Below are 21,516 nucleotides of genomic sequence, written 5' to 3' on the forward strand. Positions count from 1 at the left end.
GTCGAACCAGGTTTGCATAATTGGAAAGCCAACGCCTTATCCGTTGCGCCATCCCACCGCTAAGCAGTGGGATGGCGAGTAAATAAAGCTTTTTGCAAAAAGGGCAATAAAGTATGGTTTCGGTTTCTGTTAAGCAATTATGAAAGTACTGAGAGTGAAAGGTTTCCTTGAAGCTTATAAGAAACAACATTTGATTTACTTTACATCTGACGGTGCGTCAGAAATGATGAGTACCAAGAGCGGAGTAGGGCCCAGAATGAAAGAAGTATATTCCGAACATAATTTTGTGGCACTGTTTGAACCACCGGTTAGAATTAGCTGTATCTGATGCAAAAGCCACTGTACTGTAGGCCTACATGGATTTAACACATACAGACATTTTATGACAAACTTTACAGTAGCTATTCGAGATCAACGAAGTTGCATCGGGAACTGAGGAACATTGCAACAGAGTTCGATGTCGAGTTGAAGAAAGTGGGTAAAATTTTCAGTGTGCATTGTGTTGCGTCCTCACATCATGGTATCAATGCTCTGTGGAATAGTTTCCCAGTATTGTGTAAATACTTCACAACCCTCGCAGAAAAGAAGAATATTAGAGAAACAGATCGGGCCATGTTCAGAGGTCTCTGCATCACAAAACCAACAAGGAATTCATAGAAGATCTGGCGCTTTCAAAAGATTGTCTTCGGCAATTATCGCTTTTGTCAGAAACTCTCCAGACTGGGAATATCAACTTCGTATAGTATCTAATCGTCAAGTCAGATGGACTGTTAATTCTCTATGTCAAATAAAAGATGTTTGTGATGTAGCCATCAGGTTTTTAGTCTCACTTTTTACACCTGTAAAGGAAAATGTTGCTGGAAAGTACTTGTAGCTCTCGAACCCACTTAGGGGTAGGCTTACATTTGTAGGCTACGTTACTACGTTCAAACGTCAATGATGGCTTGTTAAAGCTTGCACACAATCAATTCTGGGAAATTGGGCTGGAAAAGATAATGTCCTCAAAAAACACGCTTAGAGCTATAAAACAATCTTATAAATTATACGCTACATAAAATTTTATTTTTGGTCAGTAAACACATATTTCTGATATCAAGTCGTTGTGGCCGAGTGGTTAAGGCGACAGATTAGAAATATGTTGGGTTTTGCCCGCACAAGTTCGAATCCTGCCGACGACGTATTACTTTTTGTTATGAAGTCAGACCTTTACCGTTATATAATTTTTTTTTGTTTTTTTTAAAAACATGAAACATTTTTATGTTAGGTAGGTATAGAATTAATTTCAAATTATTCACATTGTCTCACATCGTTTTTTTGTTATTTAAGTTATTATTTCCATCAAAAAGTAATCTAGAAGAATGCTTTGCTGCACACTCGGAGCGAAAGTCCACAGCGAAAGTTCACTCCACACATGAACTATCCAACAGACTTGTTCGAATCCTACTCAATGCAACAAAAGTTGTACTAACTAAGTCATCATTGTTATATAGGCCTATAGGCCATAGTCTGATACAACGCTTTGATTTTACAAAAATATTAAAACAACGTTAGATTTCTCAACAAAAGACGTAGTAAGCAGGAATGCAAATAACTTAAAAAATATGCTTCGTGGAAAGTAAAACTCTTCTTGTTAAAATGAACTTTTTTGAAGATAAACCAAATAGGCTAACACAACTTGCATGAAGTCCGGAAGTGTGACAACAGCCATTGAGGTAGACACAACTTTGACTATTACATATAAACGAAGCATAATTCTTCGAAGGCAGGATTCGAACCTCTCAACAGGTTGGAACACAATCGAGAAAAAATTCATCACAGCAGTCTCAATAAACAGCAAATTTAAACTTATATGCCAAACTTGCGATAAACAGTGACCAGCTAATCAACCATCATCATGTTTGAGAAGATCTCGAATCACTGACTATGCATCGTTTGTATCGGCCAGTGTTGATTGCAACGAACCCATTGGCGCTGCATTTTGTATGATGCTCATGGCGCATTGTAGCACCAAACCAAAACAATGCGTCGTCGGCAGGATTCGAACCTGCGCGGGCAGAGCCCAACAGATTTCTAGTCTGTCGCCTTAACCACTCGGCCACAACGACTTGTTCGAATATTCCAAGTCAGTAGAAACCAGGTATAGAAGCCAGTCTGCAGTTTTTTGACAAACATAAAGTTTAGAGCGGAGGAATTTTTGGAAATATTTGGATTTGGTTCCAGTAAGAGGCACAAACCCTTCACACATAAAAGCATTGTCTAAGAAGAAATAACTAAACAGTTCATCTGGGAATAAGCAGTTTACATCAAAGAGGTTTTCTCTAAACTCTAAAGGAAGATCTCAAAACTTAATGAAAGTACACGCTTAACATTTCGAAAAGACAATTTAAAAAAAAATGTGGTGCTTTCATCCAGTTGCCGAATTTCCCGGAAAGAATCTCGTCTCTTCTCACATCAACCGAACAATCAATTAAATGACATTTCATTTTTTTCTAATCAATTGACTGACAAAAGCAGCGGTTGAGAAGTATATGGCATGAATTAGTGGTGGGATACTAATGAGCCCAGCCTCATGGGCGAAAAACGTGTCTATCGCTGTCAATTCTTGCTACACTCGAATGGCGAGCAATATTTCATTTCATTTTTTTTCTAATAAGTTATCTGTTGCTTATGTGAAGTCGTTGTGGCCGAGTGGTTAAGGCGACAGATTAGAAATCTGTTGGGCTCTGCCCGCGCAGGTTCGAATCCTGCCGACGACGCATTACATTTCACAATTGCAGTGTGAAGTCTTTGAGTCAATGTAAAAATTACTGATTTTGCAGTCTGGGTATCTATGTGAAGCTGCAGTTTTTACTCCAGTTGCTGTCAAGACCAGGGTCAGGTTGAGAGTTGCAAATTAAATCGAGGCTACGTTGTGTAATTTCTAGAGTTAAACTTCATAAAATCTAGTTGCTAAAAAGCAATTTCCAGTATCTTGCCAATAATAATATGCACCGTGATCAATGAATTAACAAAAGCAAAATTTTTTATGGTGTTACACTTATTCAAAACTGAGGAGAGTGGAAAACATGCGGCCACTGGTGAAGAGAGGCGTGTCAGAAAAAAGGTTAAGAACCACAGCTGTCCACTGGTGTAAAACCAAAACCTCTTATACAGCAGTGCACGGAACAACACAGGCAAAAGTTTTAAGGGTAAAATAACTCCCGTATTCTACTGCACAAGATAGCTGAAAGTTGGCGTCTTGAGGTTTATGATGGTTTGCTACTTCTGAACTAGTGTAGCCTAGAGCTTTGTTATGATCTGCGCTTTTACGAAAATAATTCTTTGTCTTTCCATTGTAGGCTAATAATGAATCATTTTCTACCTTATGCTCTATTGCTTCTGAGAATAATAAAATAACAATTTATGTATGGAAAGCTTTGGCAGTGATAATGTTAACCCTTAGAAGGTTGAGCTGTTGGATCGGTGTGGAGGTGACGAGTTTAGCTGACTGGGGTCTAAAATTATCGCTTTATCAACGCAACTTTATAACAAAGCACGCTTGATATCTTCAAGACATAACTTTCCTGGGTATAATTGGACTTCCGCAAGATGATGATGCTGTTTTTGCTAATTTGTTTTATTTGTTTTTGTCATTGTTTTCATGTCGTCAAGTTATGGTCTATCTATTTTGTGATTCATGCAAGGCATGGTGCGTTGCGGTTGAAATGGCTTTGCCCGTGGTAGGATTTCTTTGTGGGGTTTTCTTTGCCTGCCTTGCTCTTCTATGCTACGAGCTAAACGCATCAAGACGTGTTCCCCTCACGACCATCAGCACTCTTGATAACGCACCATGGCCGATCTTCATAGCAACTGTCCATACAAATCTTAAATATATCAGCTAAAGCTATATGGGCTAATAAAGCTATAGCCTGAATATATGTTTTTTATTATTTTTTTGTAACATTTTCTTTTTTTATTTTCCCTTTACATCTTAAATTTTTCTGAAGGTGTTGCGACCGTGCCAAATTTTTTTCAACTTAATAACTTACTTCGGTGACAATCACGTTTTAACGTTCGCGTTTTGTCGCTTCTACCTTTTTCTCGACCTTTGCTATGTTGACGTGTATTGTTTTTGATATGATGGTCAGAAATAAAAACAACTGAACTGAACTGAACTCCTGGAGTCTTGCTCAGTTTGGGGAGGGGCTGTCGATTCTTCTTATGCTTTAGGAGTAATATCTCTGTTATATTTTAAGGCACGGTTTCAAAATTTGGGATTCACTTTGTAAAATTATTCACGCTCAGTATATCCGAAAATTAAAAACTATGTGAATTTTAGAACTGCTCATACACGTTGAAATGTTGAGGTGACTTATCACTTTTGGATCATTTTGCGATTGCGTGAGTTTACACATTATTTTTTTGGTAGAGTAATAAAGAACATGCATTGCAATGTTGTGATTAAAATTTTTTTACATAATCTCAATTTGAATCTATATTTTTCATGCAAAATAATATAATAATGCAAAATAACATATAATAATGCAAAATAACATATAAATAGAATATGAAATATTTCAGAGGATGTGCTGAGAAATGCCCTAGGCTATATCTCTCAATTTATATCCTTTATTCGCTCAAAATTTCAGCTCAATAGAGGTGAATAAAAGCTAGGAAAAGTCAAGAAATCTTGTAGTCGCAGCCTCAGTGGTTTTAGAGATACAACTGTCTGTTGATACAAAAAAGTTGAATTGACAGCCCCCCCCCCAACCTTTAAAGGGTTAATTCATCACAGCTGCCTCAATCAACAGCAAATTTAAACATCTATGACCAAATTGCGATAAACAGTAGGCTAACCAACTAATCAACCCCTTGATGTATGCAGACCTCCAATCACTGGTTAAGCACGTTTGTACCGGCAAATGTTGATTGCAACCTATTGGCGCTGCATTGGGCATGATGCTTATCGGGTATTGCAGCACCAATCTAAAATAATGCGTCGTCGGCAGGATTCGAACCTGCGCGGGCAGAGCCCAACAGATTTCTAGTCTGTCGCCTTAACCACTCGGCCACAACGACTTGTGCAACATTGGAAGCCAGTAGAAACCAGCGATAGAAGCCAGTTTGCAGTTTTTAACAAACATGAAATTTAGAGCGGAGGAATTTTTGGAAATATTTGGACTGAGTCCGAGACCTCAACCCTTCAAACATAAAACTTAAAAAAAGCATTGTCTAAAAAATAAATAATTAAACGGTTCATCTGGAAAAAGGCAGTTTCTATCACAAAGGTTTTCTCTAAAGTCTAACGAAGATCTCTTAATTAACATAATGGAAGTACACGCTTTACGTTGCGAAATGATAATTTAAAAGAAATGTGATGCTTCCATCCAGTTGCCGAATTTCCAGGAAAGAATTTCGTCTCCTCTCACATCAAGCGAACAATCAACCGAATTTTCAATTACATTACATTTCTTTTTATTTTCTAATAAGTTATCTGCTGCTTGTGTGAAGTCGTTGTGGCCGAGTGGTTAAGGCGAAAGACTAGAAATTTGTTAGGCTCTCCCTGTGGAGGTTCGAATCCTACCCACGTCTTATAGTTTGATTTACTCTTATCTTAGGTTTCGAGAAAGTCCTGAGCTACGCTGAACTTTCATAAGCTACAAGATTCTACTTTATTGCATTTGCTATAGCCTACATCTATTTTCTCAATTTGTCAGCGAGGAGTTTGAAAGAAAGTTGATTCAACAATCTGAGTCGGACGAAAACATTGAACAGACAATCTCAGGTATTGAATAAAAATGTTATACTTGAAGTCGTCGTGGCCGAGTGGTTAAGGTGACAGACTAGAAATATGTTGGGCTCTGCCCGCGCAAGTTCGAAGCATTAGATTTTACAAATGCAGTCTGTAGACGTTGAATCAATGCAAACTTGTTGACTTTGCTGCCTGGGCATTTATGTGAAGCTGTTGTTTTTACTCCAGTTGCTTTTAAGACCAGGGTCAGGTTGAAAGTTGAAAACTTAATCTAGACTACGTTGCGTAATTTCTGGAGTTAAACTTCATATTAAAAATGTAGCTGCTAAGAAGCAGTTTCCAGGATCGTACCAATAATAATATGCACCGTGATCAATGAATAAACAAAAGCAAACTTTTTATGGTGTTACACTTATTTAAAACCTGGGAGATTGCAAAACTTGTGATCATTGGTGAAGAGAGGCGTGTTAAAAAAAAGGTTAAGAACCACAGCGTCAAAACCTGTTATACAGTGTAGGCTACGGAACAACATAGGCAAAAACCTTAAGATTAAAATAATTTCCCTATTCTACTGCACAAGATAGCTGAAAGTTAGCGTCTTGATAATTATGATGGTTTGCTACTGCTGAACCAATGCAGAGCCCTAATTGTTATGATTTGCCCTCTTACGAAAACCATTCTTTATCTTTCCATTGTAGACTAATGAATCATTTTCTACATTATCCTTTACTGCTTCTGAAAATATTAAAATAACAATTTATGTATGGAAAGGTTTGGCAGTTATCATGTTAAATCTTGCTTTTTCATATTTTTATAAGCCTGCCAGAGCTATGCTTTCTGAACTTTCATTTCTGTGATGCAGGGCAGGCTATATGCAAGACGCGTATGGCAACCGTAGATTAGCTTCCTAGTTGCTGGAATTCTTTACTTATTCGAATAAGCGAAACAAAAACTTCCATAAATTCAGTTTATTTTAGTTATTTTTGTATTTCTAACCATCACAGCGAAAACAATAACTACATGCCAATGTCCTGATGTCAACACAACAAAGGTGTAGAAAAAAGGTAAAAGCGATAAAACATAAAAGTAAAAAACTTGATCCGAAAGCAATGTATTTTACTGAAAACATTGTGTCTGAATGAATTATTTTCTTACTATTGCAAAGTGGCCAAACGTCGTCAGAGCACACCGATAATATAAACTCTGTTTAAAGCATTGTAGGCTATGCATGAAATTAGGTTATTGTTGCCATGCGAGGCCAACAAAACACAAAAAAGTCACATTATAATACTGTACAAGCATGTAGCCTACTTTGTTTGTTAAAATCTTAAAAATATGAAACAAATCGATATAAAAAACACAAAATCGGTATTTGAATTTTAACAAAAGTTTACCAAGTGCTACAAAAACAAATGTTTTAGGATGCAAAACAAAAACAAAAACTTTGATTATAGGCTGCAATACTGTTTCATAGGCTACAATATTGCATAATAACACAACACATATCAAGAATATATATTTTTTAAATCAGTGGTGGTGGCAGCAGTGGCCGAGTGGTTAGCGCTTTGGGCTCACAGTCGAGAGCCTGCGTGTTCGACTCCAGCCACCCGCACCTGCTGTTGTTTCTCTGGGCAAGAAACTTTACGATAATTGCCTCTACCCAGTGATCGATTTCGAGTAATGGGTAGTTCCAAATTAAAGTCATAAGCAGAGTAGACAACCGGAAACAGACATTGTCGTCGGCTGCAGCGTGGGTCAGGTGTACGTCGGAAGGCGTACACCGATGCATAGCGCTCAAGTCCGCTTTCCCGCAATGCAGGATAAAGATAAACAAACAAACAAACAAACAAACAAACAAACAAACAAACAAATACAAATCATGAAACTCACAAAATTGTATCAAAATAACAAAAATAATGAGGTCTACAAAAATACAGAACAAGTTTGCATTTTAAATTTCCACAAACGCATTTAACGTAATAAGTTGAAATGAACTTCACAATGGATAAACACAAACAAACACTCAGGCCTCAACTAACGTTTCAATCAATCCACTTCATTGATCACTGGACCATCACCTCCGGTAGCTTGCTGTTGATTGTTTGGGGAAGAATGAAGCTTGTTCATCACAGGAGAGCATTGTCTTTGCAAATCTTTAAGTTGATATTCAAACTCATCTTTTTCGGCCAATGAATTTGCATCCAGCCATTTTTCAGTTGATCGACAAGCTGTAAAAACTTTCTCCACATCTTCAGATGATAGTTTAGTTTGTGTGGAAGCATTTTCTACCGCGCTCTTGCATCCGTACATGTACGTTTCCAGTTCATTTCTCGCTTTCAATCGATCCATTTGTTTCAGGTCAGCTTCCTTGTATTTTTCAGCTTCAGCCAACATCTTGTCGATTTCTTCTTTTGAAAGACGACCTTTGTTGATGGTGATCTGGTTTGACTTTCCTGTGCTTTCATCTTTTGCAGAAACTTGAAGAATTCCGTTGGCGTCAATATCAAATGAAACATTGACCTGTGGAACTCCTCTTGATGCTGGTGGGATTCCTGTGAGGTTAAACGTGCCCAACAAATTGTTGTCTTTTGTGAGCGGTCGTTCACCTTCGTACACTTGAATTGTCACTGCTGGTTGGTTGTCCGCGTATGTTGTAAAGACTTGTGACGTTTTGTTTGGAATTCTTGTGTTTCGTTCAACCAGCTTAGTCATCACATTTCCAGCTGTTTCTATCCCAAGTGATAAAGGTGCAACATCCACCAACAGAACGTCTTGAACATCGCTGCTTCCCGTAAGAACGGCAGCTTGAACCGCTGCACCATAGGCTACAGCCTCGTCTGGGTTGATGGATTTATTGAGTGATTTTCCATTGAAATAATCGCTGAGTAACTTTTGTATTCTGGGAATTCGAGTTGAACCTCCGACCAAGACGACTTCATCGATGGTTGACTTGCTTAATTTGGCATCGAGCAGCGCTTTTTCAACTGGATCAAGGCAGGATCGAAATAAATCTGAACAAAGCTCCTCGAATCTTGCCCTTGTTATCTTGCTGTAAAAGTCTATTCCTTCAAAGAGCGACTCCAGTTCAATTGCAGCTTCAGTTGATGTTGATAAAACTCGCTTTGCTCGTTCACAAGCAGTGCGAAGCCGACGAATCGCCCGATTGTTTTTTGAAATGTCTTTTTTGTTTTTTCTTTTGAACTCGGCAACAAAGTGGTTCACCATTCGGTTGTCAAAGTCTTCACCACCAAGATGAGTGTCTCCGGCAGTTGCTAAAACTTCGAATATTGATCCTTCGTCCACGTTGAGAACTGATACATCAAACGTTCCACCTCCAAGATCAAAGATCAAAACTTTCTTCTCACCCGACAAGTTTTTATCCAAACCATAAGCGAGAGCTGCTGCTGTTGGCTCATTGACAATCCGCAGGACTTTTAATCCACTGATTGTTCCTGCATCTTTGGTGGCTTGTTTTTGCGAGTCGTTGAAGTAAGCCGGAACAGTAATGACAGCTTCTGTTACCGGAAATCCAAGGTAAGCTTCGGCAGTTTCTTTCATTTTGGTCAAGACCATGGCACTGATTTCTTCAGGCGTGAACGATTTGTGTTCGCCTAAATACTCAACTTCCAGAGCAGGTTTTCCTTCTTTGTTGGTGACTTTGAACGGCCAGTGCTTCATGTCGCTTTGCACTGTGGCATCATCAAACCTGCGACCAATCAACCGCTTTGCGTCAAAAACCGTATTTTCAGCATTTCTTGCAACTTGGTCTTTCGCTCCGTCTCCGATTAATCTTTCTTGATCTGTAAAAGCCACAAAGCTTGGGGTTGTCCGATTTCCTTGATCGTTTGCAATGATTTCCACTTTTCCATGCCGGTAAATACCGACACAGGAGTAGGTTGTACCCAAATCTATTCCAACAGCAGTTGTCATATTCTTCTTGTTTTGATGATCAATATAGCGCAATACAAAGTAACAATTTCTAATCGCAGATACTTAACTGTTTAAACTTTGCTTACTTACAATCGTTTGAAATGTGGAGACTGCTTGCGCTCAGCTATTTATACCATTTGCGAAGTTTCCAGTCATCGCTAGAATAGCGAGCGCATGAGAAAAAAGAAACGTGTTACGTCATAGAAATATCCGAAGCTTCGCGAAACGTCCCGTACAAGTCTTTATTTTTATGATTCTGTTCGGGACGTTTCGCGAAGCTTCGGATATTTCTATGACGTAACACGTTTCTTTTTTCTCATGCGCTCGCTATTCTAGCGATGACTGGAAACTTCGCAAATGGTATAAATAGCTGAGCGCAAGCAGTCTCCACATTTCAAACGATTGTAAGTAAGCAAAGTTTAAACAGTTAAGTATCTGCGATTAGAAATTGTTACTTTGTATTGCGCTATATTGATCATCAAAACAAGAAGAATATGACAACTGCTGTTGGAATAGATTTGGGTACAACCTACTCCTGTGTCGGTATTTACCTGCATGGAAAAGTGGAAATCATTGCAAACGATCAAGGAAATCGGACAACCCCAAGCTTTGTGGCTTTTACAGATCAAGAAAGATTAATCGGAGACGGAGCGAAAGACCAAGTTGCAAGAAATGCTGAAAATACGGTTTTTGACGCAAAGCGGTTGATTGGTCGCAGGTTTGATGATGCCACAGTGCAAAGCGACATGAAGCACTGGCCGTTCAAAGTCACCAACAAAGAAGGAAAACCTGCTCTGGAAGTTGAGTATTTAGGCGAACACAAATCGTTCACGCCTGAAGAAATCAGTGCCATGGTCTTGACCAAAATGAAAGAAACTGCCGAAGCTTACCTTGGATTTCCGGTAACAGAAGCTGTCATTACTGTTCCGGCTTACTTCAACGACTCGCAAAAACAAGCCACCAAAGATGCAGGAACAATCAGTGGATTAAAAGTCCTGCGGATTGTCAATGAGCCAACAGCAGCAGCTCTCGCTTATGGTTTGGATAAAAACTTGTCGGGTGAGAAGAAAGTTTTGATCTTTGATCTTGGAGGTGGAACGTTTGATGTATCAGTTCTCAACGTGGACGAAGGATCAATATTCGAAGTTTTAGCAACTGCCGGAGACACTCATCTTGGTGGTGAAGACTTTGACAACCGAATGGTGAACCACTTTGTTGCCGAGTTCAAAAGAAAAAACAAACAAGACATTTCAAAAAACAATCGGGCGATTCGTCGGCTTCGCACTGCTTGTGAACGAGCAAAGCGAGTTTTATCAACATCAACTGAAGCTGCAATTGAACTGGAGTCGCTCTTTGAAGGAATAGACTTTTACAGCAAGATAACAAGGGCAAGATTCGAGGAGCTTTGTTCAGATTTATTTCGATCCTGCCTTGATCCAGTTGAAAAAGCGCTGCTCGATGCCAAATTAAGCAAGTCAACCATCGATGAAGTCGTCTTGGTCGGTGGTTCAACTCGAATTCCCAGAATACAAAAGTTACTCAGCGATTATTTCAATGGAAAATCACTCAATAAATCCATCAACCCAGACGAGGCTGTAGCCTATGGTGCAGCGGTTCAAGCTGCCGTTCTTACGGGAAGCAGCGATGTTCAAGACGTTCTGTTGGTGGATGTTGCACCTTTATCACTTGGGATAGAAACAGCTGGAAATGTGATGACTAAGCTGGTTGAACGAAACACAAGAATTCCAAACAAAACGTCACAAGTCTTTACAACATACGCCGACAACCAACCAGCAGTGACAATTCAAGTGTACGAAGGTGAACGACCGCTCACAAAAGACAACAATTTGTTGGGCACGTTTAACCTCACAGGAATTCCACCAGCACCAAGAGGAGTTCCAAAGATCAATGTTTCATTTGATATTGACGCCAACGGAATTCTTCAAGTTTCTGCAAAAGATGAAAGCACAGGAAAGTCAAACCAGATCACCATCAACAAAGGTCGTCTTTCAAAAGAAGAAATCGACAAGATGTTGGCTGAAGCTGAACAATACAAGGAAGTTGACCTGAAACAAATGGATCGATTGAAAGCGAGAAATGAACTGGAAACGTACATGTACGGATGCAAGAGCGCGGTAGAAAATGCTTCCACACAAACTAAACTATCATCTGAAGATGTGGAGAAAGTTTTAACAGCTTGTCGATCAACTGAAAAATGGCTGGATGCAAATTCATTGGCCGAAAAAGATGAGTTTGAATATCAACTTAAAGATTTGCAAAGACAATGCTCTCCTGTGATGAACAAGCTTCATTCTTCCCCAAACAATCAACAGCAAGCTACCGGAGGTGATGGTCCAGTGATCAATGAAGTGGATTGATTGAAACGTTAGTTGTTCAATAGCAATTAAACTGACTTTTTTATGATTAGGCCTATGTATTTGTTTGTGTTTATCCATTGTGAATTTTATTTCAACTTATTACGTTGAATGCGTTTATGGAAATTTAAAATGCAAGCTTATAGCCTATTGTATTTTTGTAGATTTCATTATTTTAACGCAATTTTGTTAGTTTCATGATTTGTATTTAATTTTAAAAAGATTTCCTGACATCTGTTGTGTTATTATGCAATATTGTAGCCTATGAAGCAGTGATTGCATAGCCTAATCCGAGTTTTTTACTTAGTTCTTCATGCTAAAACAAATATTTTTATAGCACTTGGTAAACTTTTGTTGAAGTTCAAATACCGATTTTGTGTTTTTTTATATCGATTTGTTTCATATTTTTAAGATTTTAACAAACAAAGTACATACTTGTACAGTATTATAATGTGACTTTTTTGTGTTTTGTTGGCTTCACATGGCAACAATAACCTAATTTCATGCATTCCATAGCCTACAATGCTTTAAACAGAGTTTATATTATCGATGTGCTCTTAGACGACGTTTGGCCACTTTGCAATGGTAAGGAATTAATTCCTTCAAGCACAATGCGCAATAAAATAGCCTACAGTGTTTTCGATCGAGTTTTTTACTTTCCGGCTTTGTCACTTTTACTTTTTTTACACCTTTGTTGTGTTGACATCAGGATGTTATTGGCATGTAGGCTAGTTATTGTTTTCGCTGTGATGGCTAGAAATACAAGTATAGCTGAAAGGAACTGAATTTATGGAAGTTTTTGCTTCGCTTATTCAAATAGGTTAACAATTCCACAAGCTAATCTACGGTTGTCATACGCGTCTTGCATATAGCCTAGGCCAGGGGTCACCAACCTTTTTTACATGCGGGCCACTTTAGGATTAAGGAGAGCTGTGGCGGGCCGCACTAATAAAATGTTCGGTAGGTTGACTCTTATGCTAGAAAAGAACGCATTTCGTACCCAGTATCCAGCATTACATGTTGTTAATATTTATCTTAGAATACCGCAGCAACAAAATTAGTCGAACAACGCTACTGCCAGGCCAAGCTTCTGTAACAACACTTTTGACTTCTTTAAGAATGCCTAATAAACGAGGCCACTTGTTTTGCACACTTATAGCGAGGTGAGCGGTTTCATCAGAATATTCATCGCCAAGCAAGAGTGATGTTGTCACTTCGCTTCACAAAAAATATCTTGCAATTAACAGTTTCAGTAACCAAAGAAATGTTTGACACATCGCAATACAGGCAACAACAGTGACTTGCTAACATATCAGCGAAAAATAGGTTCCAATAACAGGGAGAAAGAAACTAGGCACCATGAAACAAACGCTTGTAGAAATCACCGAAAAAAACGTTTCTATCGTAACTCATGAACAGTGTTCCCTCTAAAAAAGCAATGAGTGGGTTTTTCATCTTTTTTATGAGAGTCTATAGAACCATCTTTCTTAGATAATTATTAGACAACTGTCACTTGCGGTGCTTATCAGCATGGCAAGCATTGTTGATTAACAACATTTTGCAGTAGCCTACCGAACTAAATATTTTCATAATACAACAGAAGTTGTCTTATGAAAATACAACAATAATACAACCAGAAATAATACAACCAACACCTGTCAGAAGATATTTCATTTTCTTGATACAACCAGAAAAAGTCTTTTAATTTATATATAACATTTTGCCAATTTTTAATATTATAAATTGAGTTGGCACACCGACCTATTTTGCCAAAAAAAACTTGCATAGCCTAAAGCCCTAAAGCAGCGTTTCTTAACCGGGGGTGCTAGCACCCCTTGGGGGTGCTGGAGTAGACTGTAGGGGGTGCTAAATGCATGCAGTATAATAGCAAAAAATTCCATTTTACTTTTCTGCATTGTTTCGTCTTTCTGCCAGCATCGGCAGGTGCCATATCAATGATTGCTCTTTCGAAGTAGCCTACATGGTTTGTTGTTATTGTAGTCATCTCCCAGTCAAGTATGCAAATTGATCCTGAGTAGTTTGTGCGAACTTACCTGGTGGGTGCTTTGTTGTAATATTACTGTTCGCTTCTAGCAGCCACCATGGCAAAATACGTTCCCACAAATCACTCATATCCAGAGTGGATACAGCAGCCCTTCTTGGCAGACATGAGTGATGATAACAGACTAAAGGAGGAGCTGATTGACATGCAGGTGAATCAGAGTTGTCGGACAAAATTTCGTCCTTCCGCTTGCTGATTTCTAGTGTGATCAGTTGACAGCATATCCTGCATTGGCACGAGCAGCATTGGAATCGATCTTTCCATTTCTGACTATCTAACTGTGTGAAAAGGCGTTCTCCACCATACTCCAAATCAAAATAATGGACAGGAACCGCCTTCAACATGGGTTGCTCCACGATATGAGAGTGGCTTTGACCAACACTGAGCCTCGAATAGAGCAATTGGTCACACATAAGCAACAACAGAAATCACATTGATACATGTGTAACTAGTTACCCAGCTGAGTAACTTAAGTATGCTTAAGTTTTTCCATGTTCTTTCACTATTTTCGGGTTTTCCTATTTCTTTTATCACCAATGACGACAGTAGTTTTGAAGAATAAACAAAATGATCAATTTGTACATCGCTTTCCTTTCAATAATGCAGACCAAAGTTTAATGGCGGCGCCGAAATTTAGACATGCTTCTTGATCACTGGCGGTATATTTTGTATTTTTTGTCGCCTAACTAACTGTGCTGTTGTTTTAAGAGAGTTGATTCGCTTACATATGGTTATAATCTTATAATTGAATTTTTGTTGGTGAATGAAAGCCAAATAGTAAAACCAAATCCTGAATCAACTTGGTTAAAACAACTGCATAGTTTGTTAAACAACAAGAGACTTCATTACAAAATATATCGCCAGCGATCTAAAGGCATGTCAAAATTTCGGCCTCTACTAAACTTTTGGTCGGCACTGTAGTAGCCTAGTCGTATGCCAACGATAGTTAGGGGGTGCTAGACTGTTGAGGCCTGTTTACAGGGGTGCTAGAGTCAGAAAAGGTTAAGAAACGCTGCCCTAAAGGAACACTGCTCGTAAAACACAATAACGGTGAAACGCACACTAGTGTTTACATGACATTGACAAACTTAAAATAAGCAACCCTATGCTCACAGACAATTTCAAAATTCGAAAACAGACGTTTCAATCAACCACTGGGACAGTGTGGCTGGACATCGCATTGAAATAACTTTTGGCGACCCTTACCTAGAACTACAATCTGATTGGTCGGTCGGTGGAATCGTATGCAAAGCAAAAATATGCTTTCCGGAAAGTATTTTTTTACCTTACATGCTCATTAACTCCTCAAGAAAAGTATGTTTGGTTATACTTGTACTTGTACGCTGATACCTTCCGCGGGCAGCACATAACAGCTTGGCGGGCCGCATGCGGCCCGCGGGCCGCCATTTGGCGACCCCTGGCCTAGGCCTACATCACAAAAATGAATGTTGGGAAAGCACAGTTCTGGCAGGCTTATAAAAAATATGAAAATGCAAAATTTAACATCATCACTGCCAAAGCTTTCCATACCGTACACAAATTGTTATTTTTTTTATTTTCAGAAGCAATAAAGGATAAGGTAGAAAATGATTCATTAGCCTACAATGGAAAGACAAAGAATTGTTTTCGTAAGAGGGTAGATCATTACAGGGGTTCTGCATTAGTTCAGCAGTAGCAAACCATCATAAATATCAAGACGCTAACTTTCAGCTATCTTGTGCAGTAGAATAGGGGAGTTTTTTAACTGTAAGATTTTTGCTTAAGTTGTTCCGTACACTGTATAACAGGTTTTGACTTTAGGCTACACCAGTGGAAAGTGGTTCTTAAGCTTATTTCTGACACGCCTCTCTTTACCAATGATCACATGTTTTGCAATCTCTCTATCAGGTTTTGAATAAGTGTAGCCTAAGTGTAGGGGAGAACCTCCATCATTGGGACGATTCTACAATGGGACACTTGGTCTCCCACGCTTGGTTGATCAAGCGAGCACAACGTATATGACGAATTTCAATTCGCCATGTAGTCTATAGCTTGTACCAACAGTGAGATCCTTCAATTTGCATGCATGGCTGGTTTGTTAAAGAAAGTGTGTTTTTTGATACCCAAAGTAAAAAAAGATAGGTCACTTGTCTTGAAGATATTTTTGTACATACTTGGCGAAGCAGGTTGAAAAAGCATGGTAGCATATTCTATATGTCTAGCAGTTCTTAGGACAAAACGTTGTTGTCAGTGACGTAGTCTTTAAGAAATTAGCTGATTTTTTTGCATTTGCAGATGGCATCTTACAATGGGACAGCAGGTCTTGCCCATCAATGGGACATTGTAAATCATCTCGACTTATTCGTAAAAAGGGAAACACAGATCCTTTAACTATGAAAACTGCTGTTGAAAAAGCAATACAAACCGGAAAAAATAGACCTGTAGCAAGAAAATTTGACATACCAAGCCAAACATTGAAAAACTGGGTTGACACATACAAAAGAGCCCAAGCAAGTAATGATCTTAAAAGCAATGTAAGTTTTGAACCTCATTATGGTGTCAAAAAGATTTTAAATGATGAAGTTGAGAAAAATTTAGAAAACTTTAATAATGCACTACAGTAAATATAATCAATAACAAAGTGAATATCAAGTTTATAATATGCATTTACACAGATAATAAATTGTGTCCCATTGTTAGAAATTGCCTGTCCCAATGGTGGAGCCAGATTCAACAATGGGACGTTTTGAGTAACCTTAAAAAACTGCGCGTTATTTCTAAACCACTGGAGATAATGAAATTAAACCAAGTGTTATTTGAAAAAAAAAATGGATTGGCATAAGTGTTGTAAAAAAAGCGCTGCATTTCGTTACAAAATTAAAAAAAAATAGCAAAACGCAAAATTTGTCCCATTGATGGAGGTTCTCCCTAACACTATAAAAAAAAATTCTTTTGTTGATTCATTGATCACGGTGCATATTATTTTTGGTAAGATACTTGAAATTGCTTCTTAGTAGCTAGATTTTTAATATGACTTTTAACTCCAGAAATTACGCAACGTAGCCTAGATTAAGTCTTCAACTCTCAACCTGATGCTGGTCTTGACAGCAACTGGAGCAAAAACTTCAGCTTCATGTAGATACCCAGACAGCAAAAACAGTAATTTTTACATTGATTCAACGTCTAACACAGCTTGCATTTCTGAAAAATAATGCATCGTCGGCAGGATTCGAACCTGCGCGGGCAGAGCCCAACAGATTTCTAGTCTGTCGCCCTAATCACTCGGCCACAACGACTTCACACAAGCAACAGCTTCCCTACTACAAAAAATGAAATGTCATGTAATTGAGAATTCAGTTGATTGTTCGGCAGGCTATAATTGTTCAGTAGGCACTTTAACGTATTCCACTTTCCCAAAACAATAACGCAATCATGCGTGACATAGTCTACGATTGCTCGCGAATCAGCTGATTGCAGTCATGTGACTCAGTACGTGATATTGTGAGCGTCCTTTCGAATGCTTTTTGGTAACTAAGTGAACGAATCGCCGTCACCAGTGTAGTCTAGTTGATTCGAGTTTGGGAAAGAGATATAGTCATTTCGATTGCTTAGGTTCGATTCCACCTCTTATCTTTACTCTTTTTTCTTCTGTAACTGAACTGACAAGACAATTTCGAAATGTCACCAGCAAAATCTGAAGCTACAAAAATAATGGAAGATGAAATTAGAGATGTCATAGCAAGCCTCTCAGATGGAAAATCAAGTGAGGTAGATGAAATTCCTGCGAAACTTCTGAAACAACTGGGAGAAAGGGGATTGCAGAACATGACAAAGGTAATAAACAAGATGTACAACAGTGGTGAAATTCCGGATGATTTCACTAAGAGTATTTTAATTAAGTCTGATATCACACGCCAGCAAAATTCTGCTACATAGGCTATTATCAAAAAAAGAATAACCCCAATAATACAACAACAAATTGATGAAAATGAAGTGAGATATAAAAAATAATCCGGAACAATAAATGCAATCTTCCTCCTACAAACAATTGGCGAATGGAGAATAGAAAAAGAAAAATACACTTCATTGCATACATAGATTACAGCAAAGCATTTGACAGAATAAAACACATCAAATTACTGCAATTGCTCGAAAAGTTTAATGTCCCGTTGTTAGGGACAGTAATGGAATACCGGGACGACTCACTTTACTGATTTTTCTTAGGAAATGGACAGCTGGAGGGATACCGGTACCAAGAAGTTCAAAAATTAGCAGAACTGCACAACGTTTTCTTTGCTTTTAGGTAAATTTATTTTCATCAAATGAATTGCTATACGGTATTTGGTTAAAATTTTGGGTGCTAGAAAATCTGTAAAACCTCATTGCAGCAGTGTGAGGCTACCTACCATTACCAGTGTTGCGTGAAGTCTACCCCTTTATTATCATGACTTGAATACTATTCAATAAACATGATATCACATATTTCCCACATTTATTTTGGCGATACACACTTTGTACACAGGTTGGCACGTCATATAAACTGCACCTGAGAGTGTGACATATGGCAGTAGACCTTAAGCTGTAGTTGCATCAAATTTTGTCATAACTTTACGACCCTCCAGTTGTCCACCTTACTTTTGAGTGAGCAATCCCCTACTTCTGCCATCCCTACCCGTTGTTAGAAAGAGGACTCATAAAAAAATATATTTTAAACAAGCAGCAGCAGTTCGAAGTGGTAGCAGTCTCACAGAATTGGTGATAGATGATATAGAACAGTAGGCTGACTGGCCAAGCATCGGAGAAGCAAAAAGAGTAGCGGAGGAACGTGACATGTGGAAGCAAATGACAGCCAAACTTCGGATTGGAGACGGCACGTGACAATGATGATGATGAACTGAACTGAGTGCCAAAAGAATCTTTGGCTGCAATCAGGTGTTTCAAACATCAGTGATGTCATATGTCACGCATGATTGTGTTATTGCTTTGGGGAAGTGGAATACGTTAAAGTACCCACCTGATTGTTCGGTTGATGTGAGGGGAGACCAGATTCTTTCCGGAAATTCGGCAACTGGATGGAAACGTCACATCTTTTTTTAATTGTCATTTCGAAACGTAAATTAGTATGTACTTCCATAACGTTATGAGATCTTCGTTTAGACTTTAGAGAAAACTTTTGTGATGGAAACTGCTTTTTTCCAGATAAACTGTTTAGTCATTTCTTCTGTAGACAATGCTTTTTTTTAAGTTTCTTGTTTGAAAGGTTTGGGCCTCTTAGTGGGACTAGGTTCAAATATTTCCAAAAATTCTCCCCTCTAAATTTTATGTTTGTTAAATAGTGCAGATTGGCTTCTTATCTCTGGTTTCTACTGACTTGGAAGTCAGTTTGGTCAAGTCGTTGTGGCCGAGTGGTTAAGGCGACAGACTAGAAATTTGTTGGGCTCTGCCGCGCAGGTTCGAATCCTGCCGACACCGCATTGTTTTAGTTTGATGCTATACAATGCGCGATGAGCGTCATGTCCAATGTTGCGCCAATAGGTTGCAATCAACACTTGCCAACACAAACGTGCTTAGCCAGTGATTGAGGTTGATTAGCTGGTCACTATTGATCGCAAGTTGGGCATAAAAGTTCCGGACATCATGCAAGTATAATGTTAACTTTCAGCTATCTTGTGCAGTAGAATAGGGGAGTTATTTTACCCTTAAGATTTTTGCCTTTGTTGTTCCGTACACTGCTGTATAATAGGTTTTGATTTTACACCAGTGGTTCTTAACCTTTTTTCTGACACGCCTCTCTTCGCGAATGATCACATGTTTTGCAATCTCTCAGGCTTTAAATAAGTGTAACACCATAAAAATTTATGTTTTTGTTGATTTATTGATCACAGTAGCCTACATATTATTATTGTTAAGATACTGGAAATTGCTTCTAAGCATCTAGATTTTTAATATGACGTTTAACTCCAGAAATTACGCAACGTAGCCTAAATTTAGCCTTCAACTCTAAACCTGACACTAGTTTTGACAGCAACTGGAGTAAAAACTGCAGCTTCACATAGATACCCAGACTGCAAAATCAGTAATTTTTACATTGACTCAACGTCTTCACACTGCAATTGTGAAATGTAATGCGTCGTCGGCAGGATTCGAACCTGCGCGGGCAGAGCCCAACAGATTTCTAGTCTGTCGCCTTAACCACTCGGCCACAGCGACTTCACACAAGCAACAGATAACTTATTAGAAAAAAATGAAATGTTTCTCGCCAGTCGAGTGTAGCAAGAATTGATAGCGATAGACACGTATTTCGCCCATGAGGCTGGGCTCATCAGTATCGCACCACTATAGTTCATGCCACATAGTTCTCAACCGCTGCTTTTGTCAGTCACTTGATTAGAAAAAAAATGAAATTTCATGTAATTGATTGTTCGGTTGATGTGAGAGAAGACGAGATTCTTTCTGGGAAATTCGGCAACAGGATCAAAGTATCAGATTTTTTTAAGTAGTATCTTTGATGGAAATTGCTTATTCTTAGATGAACTGTTTAGTTATTTCGTCTATAGACAATGATTTTATTAAAGTTTTATGTTTGAAGGGCTTGGGCATCATATTGGGGTTAGGTTCAAATATTTCCGAAAATTCCTCCTCTCTCAATTTCATGTTTGTTAAATACTGCAAAATGGTTTCTATCCCTGGTTCCTACAGGCTTCCAATGTCTGAGCAAGTCGTTGTGGCCGAGTGGTTAAGGCGGCAGATTAGAAATCTGTTGGGCTCTGCCCGCGCAAGTTCGAATCCTGCCGACGACGCACTGTTTTGTTTGGTGCTGCAATGCGCGATGAGCATCATACCCAATGCAGCGCCAATAGGTTGCAATCAACACTTGCCGATACAATCGTGCTTAGCCAGTGATTCCAGGTCTTCACATGATTGGGGTTGATTAGCTGGTCACTGTTTATGGCAAGGTGGGTATAAAAGTTTAGATTTGCTGTTTATTGAGACTGCTGTGATGAATTTTTTCTCGATTGTGTTTCAACTGTTCAGAGGTTCGAATCCTGCCTTTGAAGAACTATGCTACGTTTATATGTAATAATCAAAGTTGTGTCTACCTGAATGGCTGTTGTCACACTTCCGGACATCATGCAAGTTGTGTTAGCCTATTTGGTTTATCACCAATAAAGTTCATTCAAACAAGAAGCGTTTTACTTTCCACAAAGCATATTTTTTAAGTTATTTGCATTACGGCTTACTACGCTTTTTGTTGAGAAGTCTAACGTTGTTTTAGTATTTTTGAGAAACCATAGCGTTGTATCAGACTATGGCCTATATAACGATGATGAGTTAGTACCACTTCTGTTGCATCGAATAAGATTCGAACAAACTGGATCGTTCCGGTGTGGACTTGCACAGAAGTATGCAGCAAAGTATTCTAGATTACTTTTTGATGG

General features: G+C 38.7%; 2 protein-coding genes and 8 non-coding genes across 10 annotated transcripts; 5 read left to right on the top strand and 5 right to left on the bottom strand.

The window, feature by feature from the left end:
- The first annotated feature begins 1,096 nt into the window (after positions 1-1,096).
- On the top strand, positions 1,097-1,178 carry Trnas-aga (transfer RNA serine (anticodon AGA)). Its single transcript has one exon. It is a non-coding gene; the product is annotated as a tRNA-Ser (tRNA).
- Positions 1,179-2,023: 845 nt separating this feature from the next.
- Trnas-aga (transfer RNA serine (anticodon AGA)) lies at positions 2,024-2,105 on the bottom strand. Its single transcript has one exon. It is a non-coding gene; the product is annotated as a tRNA-Ser (tRNA).
- Positions 2,106-2,674: 569 nt separating this feature from the next.
- On the top strand, positions 2,675-2,756 carry Trnas-aga (transfer RNA serine (anticodon AGA)). The gene has a single exon. It is a non-coding gene; the product is annotated as a tRNA-Ser (tRNA).
- Positions 2,757-4,976: 2,220 nt separating this feature from the next.
- On the bottom strand, positions 4,977-5,058 carry Trnas-aga (transfer RNA serine (anticodon AGA)). The gene has a single exon. It is a non-coding gene; the product is annotated as a tRNA-Ser (tRNA).
- Positions 5,059-6,693: 1,635 nt separating this feature from the next.
- Positions 6,694-9,748, bottom strand: LOC145784222 (heat shock protein 68-like). The gene has a single exon (XM_082596002.1). The coding sequence runs from the start codon at positions 9,659-9,661 to the stop codon at positions 7,778-7,780; it is 1,884 nt and encodes a 627-aa protein (XP_082452128.1). The 5' UTR covers positions 9,662-9,748; the 3' UTR covers positions 6,694-7,777.
- A 320-nt stretch (positions 9,749-10,068) lies between these two features.
- LOC145784220 (heat shock protein 68-like) lies at positions 10,069-12,822 on the top strand. Its single transcript, XM_082596000.1, has one exon. The coding sequence runs from the start codon at positions 10,156-10,158 to the stop codon at positions 12,037-12,039; it is 1,884 nt and encodes a 627-aa protein (XP_082452126.1). The 5' UTR covers positions 10,069-10,155; the 3' UTR covers positions 12,040-12,822.
- A 4,469-nt stretch (positions 12,823-17,291) lies between these two features.
- Trnas-aga (transfer RNA serine (anticodon AGA)) lies at positions 17,292-17,373 on the bottom strand. The gene has a single exon. It is a non-coding gene; the product is annotated as a tRNA-Ser (tRNA).
- Positions 17,374-19,467: 2,094 nt separating this feature from the next.
- On the top strand, positions 19,468-19,549 carry Trnas-aga (transfer RNA serine (anticodon AGA)). The gene has a single exon. It is a non-coding gene; the product is annotated as a tRNA-Ser (tRNA).
- Positions 19,550-20,205: 656 nt separating this feature from the next.
- Positions 20,206-20,287, bottom strand: Trnas-aga (transfer RNA serine (anticodon AGA)). The gene has a single exon. It is a non-coding gene; the product is annotated as a tRNA-Ser (tRNA).
- A 508-nt stretch (positions 20,288-20,795) lies between these two features.
- Positions 20,796-20,877, top strand: Trnas-aga (transfer RNA serine (anticodon AGA)). Its single transcript has one exon. It is a non-coding gene; the product is annotated as a tRNA-Ser (tRNA).
- The last annotated feature ends 639 nt before the right edge of the window (positions 20,878-21,516 follow it).

The sequence above is a fragment of the Aplidium turbinatum genome, chromosome 15, assembly GCF_918807975.1.
Source record: "Aplidium turbinatum chromosome 15, kaAplTurb1.1, whole genome shotgun sequence".
Taxonomy (NCBI): domain Eukaryota; kingdom Metazoa; phylum Chordata; class Ascidiacea; order Aplousobranchia; family Polyclinidae; genus Aplidium; species Aplidium turbinatum.

Coding starts and splice junctions, on each gene's coding strand:
- LOC145784222 (XM_082596002.1), bottom strand. CDS start 9,661: ATGACAACTGCTGTTGGAATAGATTTGGGTACAACCTACTCCTGTGTC.
- LOC145784220 (XM_082596000.1), top strand. CDS start 10,156: ATGACAACTGCTGTTGGAATAGATTTGGGTACAACCTACTCCTGTGTC.